An 18816-nucleotide genomic window follows, 5' to 3' on the forward strand; every position below is an offset into this window, starting at 1 on the left:
ATCCACCCGCCTCGGCCTCCCAAAGTGCTGAGATTACAGGCGTGAGCCACCGCACCCAGCCAGCATTTAACTTTCAACTCTTTTTCTAGGTGTGAATCTCTGTATTTTTCCTACTTGGTGTTTGTTGAGCTTCTTAGATGTGTAATGTTTTTCATTAGATTTAAGAAGTTTCCAACCATTATTTCTTCAAATATTTCTTCTGCCCCTTCTCTCCTCTCCTTCCAAAGTTCCTGATGCACATATGTTGGTACCCTTGATACCGTCCCAAAGTTTCTGCCCCGGAGGAGCTTCTTCATTCACTGAGCTGGGAACGGGTGGGGAGAGGACAAAATGGGACGAATTTCCTCTATTCTTGCCTAAAGTTCAGTTTCTGGAACATAAATGCCTCTGAAATTGTCATACATGTTTGGTTGTTTGTGGTCAATTTTGTCATCTCTGGGGAGAAGATTTGCCAGTCTTCTCATTTGACTATAGTCAAAAAGTACCATCCTGTGATACTGCTAAATTAACCCTCAAAAAGGATTTATTAACTTATATATATAATCCTAGCTGGGTATGGTGGCACATGCCCGTGTTCCCAGCTACTTAGGAAGCTGAGGTGGGAGGATCACCTGAACCCAGGAATTTGAGGCCAGCCTGGGCAACATAGTGAGACGTTGTCTCTTCAAATAAACAAAAAACTAATAATCCTCCCACCCATCCCCCCCCCAGAATGCCCCCTCTTATATACATATGTGTATGTTTTTGCATAGAAAAAGGTTGAGCAGCCGCGGTGGCTCATGCCTGTAATCCCAACACTTTGGGAGGCTGAGTTGGGGGATCATCTGAGGTTAGGAGTTTGAGACCTGCCTGGCCAACATGGTGAAACGCTGTCTCTACTAAAAATACAAAAAACTTAGCTGGACTTGGTGGCACACAACTGTAATCCCAGCTCCTGGGGAGGTTGAGGCAGGAGAATCGCTTGAACTCAGGAGACTGAGGATGGAGTGAGCCGAGATTGCGCCACTGCACTCTGGCCTCGGTAACAGAGTGAGACTCTGTCTCAAAAAAAAGAAAGAAAGAAAGAAAAAGGTTAAGGGCCAGGCCCAGTGACTCATGCCTATAATCCCAACACTTTGGGAGGCCAAGGCAGGTGGATTGCTTGAGCCCAGGAGCTCAAGACCAGCCTGGGAACATAGCGAAACCCCATCTCTACAAAAATTAGCCAGGCATAGTGGTGCATGCCGGTAGTTGCAGCTACTCAGAGGCTGAGGTGGGATGATCACTTGAGGCTGGGAGGTCGAGCCTGCGGTGAGCTGAGATCGCGCCACTGCATTCCAGCCTGGGTGATAGAGTGAGACCCTGTCTTGAAAAAAAAAAGAGAGAGAAAAGTTAGGAACGAAAAAGAGCAAACTGTAAGCCATAGTTCTCTCTAGAGATGAACAGGAGGTGGGATCCCCACCTTTAGCTGCATAGGTTGTACCAAGGAGACTGGAGTGAATTTTTCAGATTCCCTTAGAGGAACCAAATGTGCTAGAAGGCCATCCTTGGGTGGGATTGGGCGCTGTGCAGGCAACCTTCCCTATTCTACAGATAGGCGTCTATATTGTTGGAATTTTCCACAGCGGTAGTATATCTGTGTCTCTCTTGTGCAAATGAACCTTTTTGATTCCCAGGAGTAAACTTCAATAGCGCTGTCTTGCCAAATGTGGAATGGATTTGGTTTTTTAATCTCTTTCATTTTTCCTTTGCAGTGACATGGGCTCGAGGGTTGGCTACCCCGCTCAGGTTTACAAAACTGCCAGTGCAGAGACTCCTCGGCCCTCCCAGCTGGCCCAGCCCAGCCCCTTCCAGCTCTCCGCCTCCGTCCCCAAGTCCTTCTTCTCCAAACAGCCTGTGCGCAATAAGCACCCAACAGGGTGGAAGAGAACGGAGGAGCCCCCACCACGGCCACTCCCCTTCAGTGACCCAAAGAAGTAAGTGCCTGGATATCCAGCAAGGCGCTGGCCAGATCCACACCAGGGCGTCTCCGGGGCGGAAAGAGGGTGATGCCACATGCTGTCATTGTACAGATGACCGTGAGCCAGTGTACACACTGGGGCTGCAGCTGCGAACAGGACAGGCGAGAACCCTCTTAGGGAGCTGGCATTCCAACTGGGGTGACCAACAGTAAATGGAATGAATAAGAGAAGCACGCAGTAGGTCCATGGCGGTTAGCCCTGTGCCGCATCCGGGTGAGGAACATTCCAGACAGAAGGAGTAGCAGCTGCAAAGATCCTGAGGCAGTGAGTGACACAGTTGCCTGCGGGCAGGCTGGGGTGGCTGGAACAGTTTGGGCCAGGGGAGGGTGTGGGGGCATGAGGTCAGGGAGGGATGGGGACAGAATGCGGAGGGTCTTGCAGGCCACGTGAAAGGGGCTTGGCGTCTGCCCTGAGTGAGATGGAGCCACGGGAGGGCATGGAGCAGAGATGGGGCAGGATCTAAATTGGGCATTCCAGGGTCGCTGTGGCTGCATGTGGGGAGCAGCCTGCGAGGAGCAGGGAGGAGCTGCTGTCGTGGTCCAGGCGGAGACGAGGGGGCGGGAGCAGGGTGGGGGGCGGAGAGGGTGAGAAGGGGGCGGTTCCGGATAGATTATCTGAAATGGAGCAGACCCGGCTTGCTGGCAGAGTGGATGTGGAGTGAGAGAAAGAGAGGGGTTGAGGATGATGCGGTGCCTTGAAGCCCGGAGGATACACTTGCCTTGAGTGGGGAGCAGTCTTGGGGAAGGCACAGTAGCTCAATCCTGGATGCTTCGGTGTGAGATTCGCAGGAGACATCAGACGGAGGCGTCGGGGAGGCCCTTGAGTGAGGAATCCGGAATTCAGTGGAGAGGTCAGGCTGGAGGGAGAACTTTGGGTGTTAATCAGCCTGGAGCTGCGAGGCTGGAAGAGCACCTAAGGCAGGGTGTGGATAGAGAACTGGGGGACTGAGACTGAAACCCCTTGGCTTTGAGCCTAAGTGAGAAGCCAGGGAAGGAGGTGGGGCAGGGAAGGCGGGGAGGTGCAGAGGCGGGGCCAGGGGAGGCGGAGCTCAGGCGAGGAGGCGGGCCCCAGGCCAGGGTGATGAGCTGAGCCTGAGAACTGACTATACAGGGTTAAGCCTCCCAGAGGTCTCTCGATGGTTCAGGAGAAAAGGGTGAGGCAGAATTGAGGAGCTGCGTGAGCAGTTCATTTGGGGCATTTTACTTTAAAGTGAAAGAGGAGAGGGGTGTGCAGTTGAGAAAGGGTTTTGTTTTTCAGTTGGAGGATACTGGAGCTACCATTTCCTGAGCACTCACCACATCTAGGTTCAGTTCTAAGTGGTTTGATGCAAATGAATTTACTGGATCCCGCAACAGCTCCATGGGGTTGGACCTGTCCTCTCCCCACCCCACCCCCGTTTTTGGTTTTTGTTTTGTTTGTTTTTTTTTTTGAGACGGAGTTTCACTCTTGTTGCCCTGGCTGGAGTGCAGTGGTGCTATCTCGGCTTACTGCCACCTCCACCTCCCGGGTTCTACTGATTCTCCGGCCTCCGCCTTCCGAGTAGCTGGGATTACAGGTGTGCGCCACCACGCCCAGCTAATTTTGTATTTTCAGTAGAGACGGGGTTTCACAGTGTTAGGCTGGTCTCAAACTCCTGGCCTCAAGTGATCTGTCCGCCTGAGCCTCCCAAAGTGCTGGGATTACAGGCATGAGCCACTGTGCCTGGCCCCTGTCCTCCTCCTTTTACAGATAAGGCAGCTGAGGCCCAGAGTCACACAGCTGATGAGGGATGCAGCCTGGATCAGAGCCCAGGAAGCCTGGATCAAGGCTCGTGTCTCTTGAGTGAGGGGCTCTGCCCTCCTCCATCCTGTTCTTTTTAGTGTCATCTTTCATGACCTAGATGGAGACATTCAAATCGGGGGAAGACACAGAGCTTGGAGGGAGAGACGTGTCAGGAGACAGAAACAGTGTCCCTGGAGATATCAGCAGGCGAGTGTGCTGAGCTCACACTGAGAGCCAGAGGGGATTCTGAAAACTAGACTGATGATTAAAACTGCTTAAAACCTCAGCAGCCTCCCATGCTCTAGGGATTAATGATGCAGGCTCACATTGACTACGCACGTTTTATACCCGGCGCCGTATTCTTTGCCCAAACTCCCGCTCAGACCCTGGATGATCTGTCCGTCACCTCTGCCCTCGTTCCCGTCCACTCTCCCCTCCTCACTCTGTTCCAGCCACACTGGCCTCTTGCTCCTCCTCAGACTCTCCACGTCGAGGCACACCCCAGGGCCTTTGCACTGGCTCTCAATGCTGCCTGCAATGAGCGCCCTCCAGATGTTGTGGGGTGCAGCTCACGAGGACTCGCCCTAATGCCACCCCTCACACAGGTCCTCCTGGCCTTCAGTAGCCCAGGCTGTCATTCCATGTCGCTGTACTCTGTTCCACATCCTGTGTCCCCCATGGGAAATAGGTTCTGCCATCTTGGTCACAAGGCACTTGTAACGTGCCGGGCACACAGGGCATGCTCCATCCTGAACATAAGACGCGTGGATCTCGTTTGATTCTCACGGCGAACCCAATAAGTAGATACTATAAGGCCCCCACTTTTCAGTGTGCCCCAAGTTGGGCCCTGCTGAACCCTGGTTACCCTCCTCAACAATCACCCGTGCACACTGCTTCCTCTGCCATGAACCCCCCAACCCACACCCCCACTCTAGGCTCACTCCTGCCCACCCATGTTAATTTGCTGGGGCAGCCACACACTAAGTGGCTTAAACTACAGAAATGTACCGTCTCACCATTGTGGAGGCCAGAAGTCCAAGGTCCAGGCGTTGACAGGGTGGTTCCCTCCCAGGGCGGCGAGGGAGAACCTGTTCCTGGCCTCCCTCCTAGCAGCCAGTGGGTGCCAACACGTAGATGCATCACCCCCGTCTCCGCCTCCTCTTCGCATGACGTTCTCCCTGCGTCTGTGCCCACATTTCCCCTTTCTGTAAGGACACCAATCTAACGGAATTAGGGTCTACCGAATTCACCTGATTGCCTCTGGAAAGACTGTCTCCAAATGAGGTCACATTTGGAGATGCTGGGGCTTAGGACTTCAATATAGCTTTTTGTGGGGGCCCAGTTCAACCCATAGCACCACTCCTTGGGTATCAACACAGACACGCCTTTCTTGGAGAAGTTCTCTGAACCCGCACACCAGACTCGGCCCACCCCCAGCACCTGTCCCAGGGAACAGCGAATGCCACTCCCATGGCACCTTGCTTCCTCTCTGTCACCCCCACGGGGCCCAGAACAGAGACATCCTGAACCTCACCCAGACCACACGCTTAGCAGGAGCTCAGAAGATATACCTGGAGAGACAACAGCCCTATGCAACAACAAGAGCTTTCCCAGTGATGAAATCCAGAGGTGGCTTGTATATATGTGTGTGTGTGTGTAAACATATGTAAACTAAACATATAAAATATCGGGGGGGACACAAATGAAATCGCTTCCTAGTTCCTTTTAATATTTATTTATTTATTTATCTATATATTTATTTATTTTTGAGACAAAGTGTCGCTTTGTTGCCCAGGCTAGAGTGCAGTGGCGCGATCGCGGCTCACTGCAACCTCCACCCCCCGGGTTCAAGCACTTCTTCTGCCTCAGCCTCCCAAGTAGGTGGGACTACATGTGCACACCACCACGCCTGGCTAATTTTTGTTTTGTTTTGTTTTGTTCTTCTTAATTTTTGTGTTTTTAATAGAGACGAGGTTTCACCATGTTGGTCAGGCTGGTCTCGAACTCCTGACCTCAGGCAGTCCACCCCCCTCGGCCTCCCAAAGTGCTGGGATTACAGTCGTGAGCCACCACACGCAACCCCTTTTAATATTTATTTAGTTGCAGATACATTTTAAAAATCACAACCAGAGCCAGTTGTGGTAGGGTGGCTCATGCCTATAATCCCAGTGCTTTGGGAGGCTGAGGCAGGCGGATCACCTGAGGTCGGAGTTGAAGACCACCCTGACCAGCATGGAGAAACCCCATCTCTACTAAAAAGACACGATTAGCCAGGCGTGGTGGCGCATGCCTGTAATCTGTTCCACATCCCTTGTCCAGCTACTCGGGAGGCTAAGGCAGGGGAATTGCTTGAACCCCGGGGACGGAGGTTGCAGTGAGCCAAGATCACGCCATTGCACTCCAGCCAGGGCAACAAGAGCTAAACTCTGTCTCAAAAAAAAAAAAAATCACAACCAGATGCAGTGGCTCACAGCTGTACTCGCAGCACTTTGGAAGGCCGAGGCAGGGGAATCACTTGAGCCTGGAAGTTGGAAGCCAACCTGGGCAACAACATAGTGAGGTACCATCTGTATTAAAAAAATTTTTTCAGCCAGGCGTGGTGGCTCACGCCTGTAATCCCAGCACTTTGGGAGGCCGGGATGGGTGGATCACCTGAGGTCAAGAGTTTGAGACCAGCCTGGCCAACATGGTGAAACCCCGTCTCTACTAAAAATACAAAAATTAGCCAGGTGTGGTGGCGCATGCCTGTAATCCCAGCTACTCGGGAGGCTGAGGCTGGAGAATGGCTTGAACCCAGGAGGCGGAGGTTGCAGTGAGCCGAGATCACGCCATTGCACTCCAGCCTAGGCAACAAGAGCGAAACTCTTTCTCAAAAGAAAGACAAAAGAGAAAAAGATTTTTTTTCAGGGCAGGTGGATCACCTGAGGTCAGGAGTTCAAGACCAGCCTGGCCAACATACTGAAACCCCATCTCTACAAAAATACAAAAATTAGCCGAGTATGATGGCGAGTGCCTGTAGTCCCAACTATTGGGAGGCTGAGGTGGGAGAATCACTTGTACCCAGGGGGCAGAGGTTGCAGTGAGCCGAGATCATGCCACTGCACTCCAGTCTGGGTGACAGAGTGAGACTGTCTCAAAAAAAAAAAAAGAAAAAAATTGCATATATCAAATATTAGCTTAGAATTATTACTTTTGTTCATACATTCCCTTTGTATGTGCTGTAACTCACTAAGCATTTTGGAGATAGTGTCTTTGTTATTATGAGAGGCACTTTTGAGTCACTTCACTTCTAACTCAATTATTTTAGATTAAACATGTTTTGTTGTCGTCGTTGTTTTTGTGACAGGGTTTCACTCTGTTGCCCAAGTGGGAGCACAGTGGCATGATCACAGTTCACTGCAGCCTCTGCCTCCTGGTACAAGTGAATATCGTGCCTCAGCCTCCCAAGTAACTGGGACTATAGGTGCCCACCACCATGCCTGGCTAATTTTTGTATTTTTAGTAGAGAAGGAGTTTTACCATGTTGGCCAGTCTGGTCTTGAACTCCTGACCTCAAGTGATCCACCTGCCTTGGCCTCCAAAGTGCTGGCATTACAGGCGTTGAGCCACCACATCAGGCCCAAAATTCAAATTTACACAACAGAGGCAAATCAGAGATGATGTCCAGTGCCGTCAGTCAGAACCTGGAGGCTGTTTTCTTCGTTGAGGTTTTGAAAGGTAAAACATGCACAAGGTAAAAACCAAAATACTACAAAAGGGTTTGCAATAGAAAGTAAGCTTCTCTCCCTTCCCTGGCCCTCAGTCATCCTGCTCCCTCCCCAAAAGCAACCATTGTTTCATTTCTACATTCTTCCAGAAATGTTCCAAACATGAGCGCACACACATGATTGTGAGGGCTTCCCTTGCACCCGTTTTATTAATGTGGTCACCTCCTGCATATGAACTGCTTCCTCATTTGCTCTTTCTCTTCAAGTCTCTTTTTTTTTTTTTTTTTGACAGGTTATCACTCTGTCACCCAGGCTGGAGTGCAGTGGTGCCATCATAGCTCACTGCAGCCTCAACAGCCCAAGCTCAAGCAGTCTCCTGTCTCAGTAGCTGGTCCCATAGGAGTATACCACCACACCTACCTAGTTTTTCACTTTTTGTAGAGGTGAGATCTCAGATCTCACTGTGTTACCCAGGCCGGTCTCACACTCCACACTCCTGGGCTCGAGTGATCCTCCCACTTATGCCTCCGAAAGTGCTGGGATTACAGGCATGAGCCACCATGCCTGACCTAAGTTTCTTGGCAGTAGTTCCATATCAGTGTGTAGAAAGCGATGTCATTCTTGGCCGGGCGTGGTGGCCCATGCCTATAATCCCAGCACTTTGGGAGGCCAAGATGGGCGGACCACCCGAGGTCAGGAGTTCAAGATCAGCCTGGCCAGCATGGTGAAACCTTGTCTCTACTAAAAATACAAAAATTAGCCAGGCGTGGTGGCGGGCGCCTATAATCCCAGTACTCGGGAAGCTGAGGCAGGGGAATTGCTTGAACCCGGGAGGCGGAGGTTGCAGTGAGGCAAGATCGCACCACTGTACTCCAGCCTGGGTGACAGAGCAAGACCCTGTCTCGAAAAAAAGAGAAAGAAAGTGAATTCCTCACGTATCCAGTATTAGAAAGGAAAGTTTGGTAACCTCCAGTGTACCAAGCTGAGCTGTGTGTGAGTTTTCTAAAAATGGTTTCACGCTATCCATACTTCTTTTTCCACATGACTTTGTATCTAGGAGAGCCTCTGCACGCCATGTGGATCTGCCATGCGTCTCCGGAGGGTGTGATTCTGGGTGGTGGACCCGGCCCTTTCCCAGCTAGGGGCTGCTGTCTGCTCCGCAGGCAGGACCCTGGGAAGTGTCCGTGTACACGTGGCACTGTGGACTCATGTGAGCCTTTCTGAAGGATGCGTTTCCAGAACTAGGACTGCTAGTGCACAGAGCAAGCACATTTTATTCATGCTTCCGGGAGGTCTTAGCACGCCCCTCTCGAGCGGAGCCTGTGGGCAGTGCACTGGCTGGGGGGCATGCTGAAGGCCAGGCCTGCTTCCTCACTGCCGGGAGATGGGCACCACGAGCCCTGCACAGAGTCACACTCCCCTGTGCAGGGCATTCTGGGAAATGTTGGAATCAAAAGGGGTGGGGGAGTCCCCTTTTGATTTGTGTCTGTCTCTCTCTTTGTCTCTCTCTCTGTTTCTCTCTTTTGGATCTAAAGCTTTTAATTTGCCCAGAGAATATACTTCCCCGATATTGGCAGACCCAGCATTACCCTAGACCTGGATTTCCAATCTGGGGAGGAATATGACCTGACAGGGAAAAAATCTGGCCCTGCTCTTGCCCTTCCTTTGTTAAAATCCCAAGGCTGGCAGCTGAGAAAGAGAAAAAGGAAATCCAGTCGTTAAAACCCTCAGGAACCCAAGACATCTTATTTCTTCCCCGGGTTCAAAGACTCTTTTTCTTTCTTGCGTTACAGAATGAAGAATTCCAGGCATCAGCTTTTATTAAGCTAATTTTTATTATTTTTATTGTTATAACACATGATTATGTTTAATTCAGACAGTTCAGAAGGATATCAGATGAAAAGGAAAAGTCCCATTTTTCCACCTAATAAGATTCCTACCTCCCAGAGGTTATCATGGTTCATAATTTCTTCCAGAAATTGTTATCTGCAGACAGAAGCATATTTTTAAATCCAATGTGGCTGTTCCCCACACCATACGTGTTTTTTCCTGCCATCTCTGATATACACGTGACAGTCAAGCTTGGCAGTGGCGTGGGTAGGCTCTGCAGCCTGGCGGCCTTGATTTGAATCCTGGCTCCTTCACTCACAGGCTGTGTGACTTGGGACAAGTGGCTAAACTCCTCTATACCTTAATAGCCTCATCCTTGAGATGGGATACCAATAGTCCTTAACACATATGGCAGTGGTGGGGATCAAATGGATTTATAAGCTGGGCACAGTGGCTCATGCCTGTAATCCCAGCACTTTGGGAGGCTGAGGTGGAAAGATCACTTGAGCCCAGGAGTTTGGGACCAGCCTGGGCAACATAGTGGGACCCCATCTTTACAAAAAAATTAGCTGTGTGCAGTGGCATGCGCCTGTAGTCCTAGCTACTTGGGAGGCCGGGGTAGGAGGGTTACTCGAGCCCAGGAGGTTGAGGCTGCAGTGAGCTGTGATCACAACACTGCATTCCAGCCTGGGCGACAGAGGAGGCTCTGACTCAACAACAAAAAAAAAGAAATCCCCCCTCCACCCACACACAAATGACACATATATGTTCCAAGGGAAACCCAGGCCTTGCTCTGGCATGGTTCACATTCTGCTGGGTAGACTGACAACAGGCAAAGACGCAGGCCGGGCGCGGCGGCTCACACCTGTAATCCCAGCACTTTGGGAGGCCGAGGCGGGGGGATCACCTGAGGTCAGGAGTTCGAGACCAGCCTGACCAACATGGAGAAACCCCATCTCTAATAAAAGTACAAAAATTAACTGGACGTGGTGGCGGGTGCCTGTAATCCCTGCTACTCCAGGCTGAGGTAGGAGAATAGCTTGAACCCAGGAGGCAGAGGTTTCAGTGAGCCGAGATCACTGCACTCCAGCCTGGGCGACAGGGAAAACTCTGTCTCAAGCAAAAAAAAAAAAAAAGCCTCTCCCCTCACACAGGGCGTCTGTCTCTGTGCATGTGTTCAGCATGGGCCTCCCCCACTGGCTGCCAACTCGGTGCTCATGGCCGTGTCCCCGGCACCTGCGACAGGACAGCACAGCAGGCTCCGTGTGGTTCCCAGGAAACGTTTGTGGAAGGAGGGAATGGATCCAAGCCCCTCTCTGCCACATTTCGCTGGGTGAAGGAGAGAAGGCTGTGGCCATGCGTCCCGTGGGAGCCGGCCCTCTTGAATCGTAACAGCTTTGAAAAGTGGCTTGAGCCTCCCTGGCACCCCTCTGACCCTGACGCTCTCATTCCAGGCAGGTGGACACGAACACCAAAAACGTCTTTGGACAACCGAGGTTGAGGGCATCCCTCCGAGACCTCCGGTCGCCACGTAAGAACTACAAATCCACCATCGAGGATGACCTGAAGAAACTCATCATCATGGACAACCTGGGGCCAGAGCAGGAGAGAGACGCAGGAGTACGTAGCACCCCATCCCCAGCTCCCGACCCCCAGCTTCCAGTGGGATCACATCCGGGTGGGCGGGGAGGACTGTGCTCCCCGCGGTCCCATCGTGCCCCCAGCTTTCAGCATCTGCCAGTCCTGTTGAGGGGTGTGGGCTCGTGGCTGGGAGTGAGGGCAGCGCATTAGTCTGGGATGGAATCACAGGATAAGCCCAGGCAGGCACACAGGAATCTACCCCATACCAAGAACCTCGTACAACTGGAGGGACCTGGGCCTCGTGCCCTCCTCCTCCAGCCCAGGATAGAAACAGCCACATCCGCCCAAACCACAGGGACTGAGTGGAGCAGGGGCTCCCAGGGGAAGTTCAGGCTCTTGTTACTCAGGGACGGGGGTGGAAAGAACAGTGGGCGCCAGGGAACCTCCATGGCATCCGCTTCCCTTCCCCTCCCAGCCAGGCCTGCCCTGCTCATCCTCACTGCCAGGCAGGAGCTGTTTTGTGGGAACCAAGGTGGACCCCAGCCTCCCCAGGGTTGGGTCCCACCAGCCCACAGCTGGGAGAAGAGAGCACATCAGCCCAGCACTACCCACTGGGGTCCCAGCACTGACTCTCGTGGGTCCAGCTTGCCTCCCACCACCTTCCCCAACCTGTCAGGCTTTGATCACCAGCCCTTACCCAGAGCTGGAGGGTGGGGTTGGGGAGTGGGAGTCCCCAGGGGGAAATGGGAGCGCTTTGGTCAGAAAGGAGGCAGAAGCCAGGGTGGTGGCGCACACCTGTAATCCCAATACTTTGGGTGGCCAAGGTGAGAGGATCACTTGAGCCCAGGATTTTTAAGACCAGCCTGGGCAATATAATGAGACCCCCATCTGTATAAAAACATTTAAAAATTAGCCAAGTGTGGTGGCACACACCTGTGGTCCCAGCTACTTACCTGGGAAGCTGAGATAGAAGGATCGCTGAAGCCCAGGAGGTCGAGGTTGTAGCAAGCTGAGATCACCCCATTACACTCCAGCTTGGGTAACAGAGTGAGACCCTGTCTCTTAAAAAAAAAAGAAAAAGAAAGAAAGAAATCATGCAGGAATGGATGCTGGGTAGGTAAGGACTCGCCACCGATGTCCTGAAGGGGAAGATGCCTCTGAGGACCATGGCTACGAGCCAGTCCATGACCTCCCCCAACATCCCGCCCACCCCCACAGCAGTCACCGCAGAAGGGCCTGCAGCGGACGCTGTCGGACGAGAGCCTGTGCAGCGGGCGCCGGGAGCCCAGCTTCGCCAGCCCCGCTGGCCTAGAGCCAGGGCTCCCCAGCGACGTGCTCTTCACCAGCACCTGCGCCTTCCCGTCCAGCACGCTGCCTGCACGCCGCCAGCACCAGCACCCCCACCCACCCAGCGGCCCGGGCACCACCCCTGCCACTGGCAGCGGCTTCCCTGAGAAGAAATGTGAGCCTGGGCCCCCTGGGACTGGTGCGGTATTTACCCCAAGGTTGGGAGGTGGGGATGCCCGAGCAGGGGCTCACCTGGAGGTCAAAGGCTAGAGGTCATCAGTGTCGGGTTCATCTTGGAGGAATGGGATTCGCAGGAACTTCGGGGGGCCCAATGGTGGGGCACCAGGTGTCACCCAAGGAGCAAGGGATCGTTGGCCAAGCATCAGAGGGTCACCTGGGAGTCAGGAGCACCCAAGGATTGGAGTCACCTGAGACCAGAGAGGAAGTCCACCCTCAGGGTACAGGCCTGGGGAATGGGGCTGCCCCAGCACCCCCCAACCCTCCCGCCCGTTCCAGCACCAAGTGGTTTGCTTCATGAGCATTTTATTTGCTTGCCTGACTCCCCCTATGTTTGCCACACTTGGGGGCAGTACATGGTGTGACTTGTCCCCTCCTTAATCACCCAGCAAATATTTACCAAGCATTCCCCTTAAACAGGTACTGCGCACACCACCCCCATCAAAAGCCACGAGCCAGCTGGGGTTGGCCATGCCCCAGATGCACCCTGTGACCCCTTATCCACCCCCTAAGCCCCCCGCAACTGAAAGACAGTACATAAGTTTGCACCATGCGCACTGGGTGGCAAACCTGGCCTGGAGGGGCGTGAGGCTGTTTAGGGTCCATAGTCCCCCTACTTAGTACTAGCAATGAGGAGCTTGGGGCAGAGCGCTGGCGTGCCACTGCGTGTGGGGTGCCCCTGACCTTTCTGGGTGTGTTACGTTATACACGGCATCTGCACACTTACTCTCTCAAATCCAAGCACATCTCAAATTCAGGGGCATGTGCTACCCCAAGGGTCTCAGCTGAGGGGCTGTGCCTGCCTATGCCATCTGTACAGAGCCTCCTGTGAGCTGTGGGGGATGGGATGGAGGAGACTCTGCGACTTTTATGAAGGGCGGTCTGTCTCCCCCGTTAAAATTCCCCTGCAGACTGGGCACGGTGGCTCATGCCTGTAATCCCAGCACTTTGGGAGGCTGAGGCAGGCAGATCACTTGAGGTCAGGAGTTCGAGACCAGCCTGGCCAACGTGGTGAAACCCCGTTTTTTTTGTATCTACTAAAGATACAAAAATTAGCTGGGCATGGTGGCAGGTGCCTGTAGTCCCAGCTACTCAGGAGGCTGAGGCAGGAGAATCACTTGAACCCAGGAGGCAGAGGTTGCGGTGAGCTGAGATCAAGCCACTGCACTCCAGCCTGGGCGACAGAGCCAGACTCCGCAGGAAACAAAAAAAAATTCCCCTGCAGCTCCCTGTTGCCTTGGCGTTTGCATCTGCACTCCTTGCCCTGGTGGTATGGGGCGCCCACCTCTGCTCCTCCACCTCGCAGAGCCTTGCTTTTGATCACTCAGCACACCAGACCTTCCCAGCTCAGGGCATCCTGCACGGCTGTTCCCTCCGCCCGCCATGCTCTTCCCTCAGTCCTCTTCTGGGTCACTCTTGTGCTTCAGGGCTGGCTCCATTCCTGCTCTTTCCTGGAAGGCTCCTCTAAGCCCTGGGCTGGGTCCCTGCCCCCATCTCAATTCCAGAGCTTCCCTGCCCTCCTCTGTGCTCCGTTCCTGTTCCTGCAGTACCTGCTGTGGGTGGGGCACTACTCTAGGTGCCAGGATGTGGCCCTGAGCAAGGCAGAGCACACCCCTGCCCTCACGGGGCTGCCCACTCCAGTGGAAATTTCCCTGCTCCCCAGGCTTCCCTCCATGTTCCTTCCTCGGCCTCTCCTCCTTGCCGCTCTGTTTCTGCCTAAGGCAGGGCTGGTCACAAAGTAGACGTTCAGCCACTGCAAAGGAAGGGGACAGCAGCCACCTCAGAGAGGTGGTGACAGAGGACACAGGCACAGACTCCACAGGTCGATCTGAATTCCTCCAGCTTGCTGTACCTCATTCTTTCCGTCTTGGCTCAGATGCCCCCTCCTCCAGGAAGCCCTCCCTCCCCCTACCAGGCTGAGTCAGGCACCTACATGGGCCCCGTCGCCCTCCCTGAGTTTCTCTCACCCGCTCCGTCCCCCCTCACTGCCCTGTATCCCCATCACCATCCTGAGCTGTCACTAGATGAGAATATGTCTGTCTCTACCACAGTACCGGGGGCCCCCCAAAGATGGGGCCTGGGGTTGTCTCCATCACTGCTGTGACCCCAGCTCAGGGCCCTCTGCCTCACACAACACACACATACCGTTCTCTGTCCATCTGACTCCCCCACACCCCTGAGCTGGGGAGAGTCCCGTCTGGCCCCAGTGTGGCCAGGGACCCTGGGCCTCTCCATTTCTCCAGTGCCTGCTCCAGAGCCCTTCCCAGGCCCCATCTCAGATGAAGAGACATGGTCATTCCTGGGCTGGGCTTCACTAACCAAGTGCCCTCCACACCAAGGAGCCTGTCATGCGGTGCTGCTGATGCCCTGCTCAGCAATGACAGCCACTCCCATGGCTCCCACTAGCTGAGCAGTGAGATGCCAGCAGGCTGGAGGCACAGAACAAGGAGGCCAGGGGAAGAGCAAGGAGGCCCAGAGCAGAGCATGGAGGTCAAGGACAGAGCATGGAGGTGAAGGGCGGAGCATAGAGGTCAAGGGCGGAGCAAGGAGGCCAAGGATGGAGCATGGAGGCCAAGGGCGGAGCATGGAGGTCAAGGATGGAGCACGGAGGCCAAGGGTGGAGCATGGAGGCCAAGGGCGGAGCATGGAGGTCAAGGATGGAGCACGGAGGCCAAGGGTGGAGCTTGGAGGTCAAGGGCGGAGCAAGGAGGCCAAGGGCGGAGCATGGAGGTCAAGGGTGGAGCAAGGAGGTCAAGGGCGGAGCAAGGAGGTCAAGGGTGGAGCAAGGAGGCCAAGGGCAGAGCATGGTGATCAAGGGTGGAGCAAGGAGGTCAAGGGTGGGGCATGGAGGTCAAGGGCGGAGCAAAGAGGTCAAGGGCAGAGCATGGAGGTCAAGGGCAGACCAAGGAGGTCAAGGGTGGGGCATGGAGGTCAAGGGTGAGCTAGGAGGCCGAGAATGGAGCATGGAGGTCAAGGGCAGAGCAAGGAGGTTAAGGGCAGAGCATGGAGGTCAAGGGCATGGAGGCCAAGGGCAGAGGATGGAGGCTGAGGGAGGAGCCAGGAGGCCAAGGGCGGAGCATGGAGGCCAAGGACTCGTTCATTCACCCATTCAGCCAGCACTTACTGCACAGCACATATCACAGAGCTGGATGGCCTGAGTTTATGTCCCACGTCTTCCACTCACAGATATAACCTCTCTGTGCCTCAGTTTCTTTGACTGTAAAATGAAAAAGTAGTGCCCACATGCCTAGGTTGAAAGAATCAAACAAGTGAATATATGGAAAGCACATAGCGTATACCTCATGCATAGTCAGCACTGGGAAGTACCAGCTGGAAGCCACGCGAGCCCAGACAAGGCAGCGCCTCGCTAGGGTCTCAGTTTTCCTCCATGCGCGGAGATCGTGACACCCCCACCCCCGCCAGGCTCACGGTGAGACTGCGAGATGATCTCCCTGGGCCCTGCACAGAGGAGGTGCCAGGAACGCAGAGCGGACTGGGCCCACGGTCGGGCTCTGACGATTCCCAGCTAAGGGCCCTCAGGCCTGTCTCCTGGTCTCTCTGTACCTGGCTATCCTCCTCTGTCCTCTTCCCTTAGGGGCTTCAGGGAGTCACGGAGCCCCAGGCCAGAGATTGAGCCTGGTGTCAGGGACTCTCGATAGCCACAGCACGTGCGAAAGCAGTGCTGGCGCCATTGCGTCTCACCTCCAACCCCTGAGATGTAACAGGCCTCTCCTCTGCTCAGCATATCATACCTGAACATCCTCCCCACGGCAACCCCACCGCGTCTAAACACTGTCCATACACTGGCAGTTCTGATTACAGGTGCAGCTGGGACTCTATTTGTTGCCAGCTCCTGTGGCCAGCCCCCCTCCCACCGTCTCTTTGGGGTGTCCAGGGCCATCTCCACTAAGCACCTCCAAAAACAGATTTCTGATCCCCCACCCGAGCCTCCCTGATCAGAGCTGCAATCCTGGCCCTTCTCTTTGTTTCACAGCCATATCCATCCCTCAGGAAATCCTATTGGCTGCCCCTGAAAAGTAGGCCCAGAATCTGCCCCCGGGTCCTACCATGGCCCCACCCTGGTCCTGCGCAGCGTCACTGTCTCTCTTGTGGGTCATGGTTACAGCTCCTACCTGCTCCCTTCCTCCCCCACATGCGCCCAGAGGGAACCTTCCAGGGCTCCGTTACACTCAGGGTGAGAACATCGTCACCGTCGGGGCCCACAGGACCCGCATGGTGCGGCCGTGTTGCCTCTGTCCTCGCCTCCTGCTGCTTCCTCCCTTGCTTACCGTCACCCCGCCATAGGGGCCGCCTCCGTGTTCCTTAAACCTTCCAGGCGCACTCCTGCCTCAGGGATTTAGCACTGGCTGTTCCGTCTGCCTAGAATGTTCCTCCCCCAGGTGTCCCCTTGGCGCACTCCCTCCTCCCCGTCAGAGTTTTGTCCAGATGACGTCTCTACCAGACCTGGCCCAGCACTTTGTTTAAAGTCAGGCCTCCGTAGACAGTGCTCCCAGACCCCTTACCCTGCTGGAGGTTGTCCCAGACACGTAGCATCTCTGCATAAGCAATGGAATGTCTTCATGTATTTATGTCCCCCATGTTGTCATGCTCAACCACTGCCATCTCCACCCTCCCCATCCAGCCACCATCTCGGCCTCAGAGCTCTCGCTGGCTGATGGGCGGGACCGCCCCCTGCGGCGCCTGGACCCTGGGATGATGCCCCTGCCTGACACAGCTGCTGGCCTCGAGTGGTCCAGCCTGGTGAACGCAGCCAAGGCATACGAAGGTAGGCGCCTTCCACCCAGTCCCGCCGGGCCCCCACACCCTCCTCTGTTCTAGAGGGATTTATGGAGGGCCTCGTGGCTTTGCAGAGATACCCACTCAGGTTCCAGAATTGGGGAGCAGGGTTCCAGTCCTGCCCCATCACTTGCTTACCATGCAGCCCCAAGTGTCTTCATCTCTTTGATGCGAGTTATCATGTTGACCGACAAGTGAAAGTCACCATGCTTGAGGCTGCCATGACAATTACACAAAACACTGCATGGAAAACACATGAGGCCAAGCACAGTGGTTCACACCTGTAATCCCAGCACTCTGAGAGTCCGAGGCAAGAGGATCACTTGAGGCCAGGAGTTTGAGACCAGCCTGGGCCACATAGTAAGACCCAGTCTCTACAAAAGAGAAAAACATAAGCGACACGTGGTGGTGCACACCTGTAGTCCCAGCCACTCTGGAGGCTGAGGCAGGAGGATCGCTTGAGCCCAGGAGAGGGAGGCTGTGTGGTGAGCTGTGATCACACCAATGCACTCCAGCCTGGGCGACAGTGCAAGACCCCATGTCTGGGGGAAAAAAAATCTGTGTCCCTGAGGACATTTGGGTTTTCAGCCCCAGATTTGGGAGCCAGAAGAGAGAATGAAGACTTTCAGTGCCCTGAGGGTCCTGCCAAGACCTTGATTCTGGGTTGGGGGTTCCCCATACCAGGCCTGCAGAGATCCTCACTCCCTGGCTTCCCTGGAGCAGCGGACAGGGTTTGTTCTGCCACCCAGGGCCCTTTCTGTGCTGGGAGTCCATGGGAACAGGGGGCCGGGCAGCTGGGGGCATCTCCTCTCTCATGTGGGTCTCCAAGCATCCTGGGGCCAGGACGGCCGGTTCCGGGATAGTGGGAAGTGAGGAAGGCCTCAGGTCTCTCCCTGGAGACCCAGATGCCATCAGCGGTTGTAGTGTTGTCTGCAGAAGGCAGAGCTGCCCAGACACCGACCCTACCAACCATAGGCCACAGGAAAGGGCTTGGGCAGCCAAAGCCCCCTACCCACTCCCAGCTGCTCCATGCACCTGGCATGCCTGGGAGCTGTGCACCCCGTGTGAGAAAGCTGAGGGAGCCTGGCTGGTGGCACTGATTTCTCTCCCAGGCTGTGCGTCACAGTCGCCTAGGGAGCTTTTTCCTTCCTTATAAAATTAATAGATGAACCACAGAAGGTTATGGGGGAGGGGTGGCAGTAGCAGAAAGTCCCGGGAGGAAGCGGTGCCTCCCCGGGAGCCGGAAAGGGGCTGGCAGGGAGTGCAGGTCAGAGTGGTTTCAGCTTGCCGGGAGGTGTGGGGTTTTTAATGAAGATATATATGTTTTCCCATGCAATTCACATGAGTGGAAAAGGCTAAAGGAGTTCTCGTTAACTTTGGTAGGTGTGTTCATAGCATAGTAGTTTTCTTCCAAAAAAAAAAATATATATATATATGTTTTATCCACTAGAGATACTTAGTGAAGTTTCTACAGATGAAATACAGGCCGGGCGCCATGGCTGAAGCCTGTAATCCTAGCACTTTGGGAGGCCGAGACAGGTGGATCATGAGGTCAGGAGATCGAGACCATCCTGGCTAACACCGTGAAACCCCATCTCTACTGAAAAATACAAAAA

General features: G+C 54.3%; 1 protein-coding gene across 1 annotated transcript in view; it reads left to right on the plus strand.

Annotated features, from left to right (window-relative positions):
- SIPA1L3 (signal-induced proliferation-associated 1 like 3) overlaps positions 1 to 18816 on the plus strand; it is a 328322-nt gene that overhangs the window by 293790 nt on the left and 15716 nt on the right. Inside the window, exons 16-19 of the mRNA XM_011952514.1 lie at positions 1734 to 1955; positions 10753 to 10918; positions 12098 to 12341; positions 17046 to 17189. Coding sequence (XP_011807904.1) covers positions 1734 to 1955; positions 10753 to 10918; positions 12098 to 12341; positions 17046 to 17189 — 776 coding nt within the window. The remainder of the gene's footprint in view (positions 1 to 1733; positions 1956 to 10752; positions 10919 to 12097; positions 12342 to 17045; positions 17190 to 18816) is intronic.

This window comes from Colobus angolensis, unplaced genomic scaffold (genome assembly GCF_000951035.1).
Source record: "Colobus angolensis palliatus isolate OR3802 unplaced genomic scaffold, Cang.pa_1.0 Scaffold34, whole genome shotgun sequence".
Lineage (NCBI taxonomy): Eukaryota > Metazoa > Chordata > Mammalia > Primates > Cercopithecidae > Colobus > Colobus angolensis.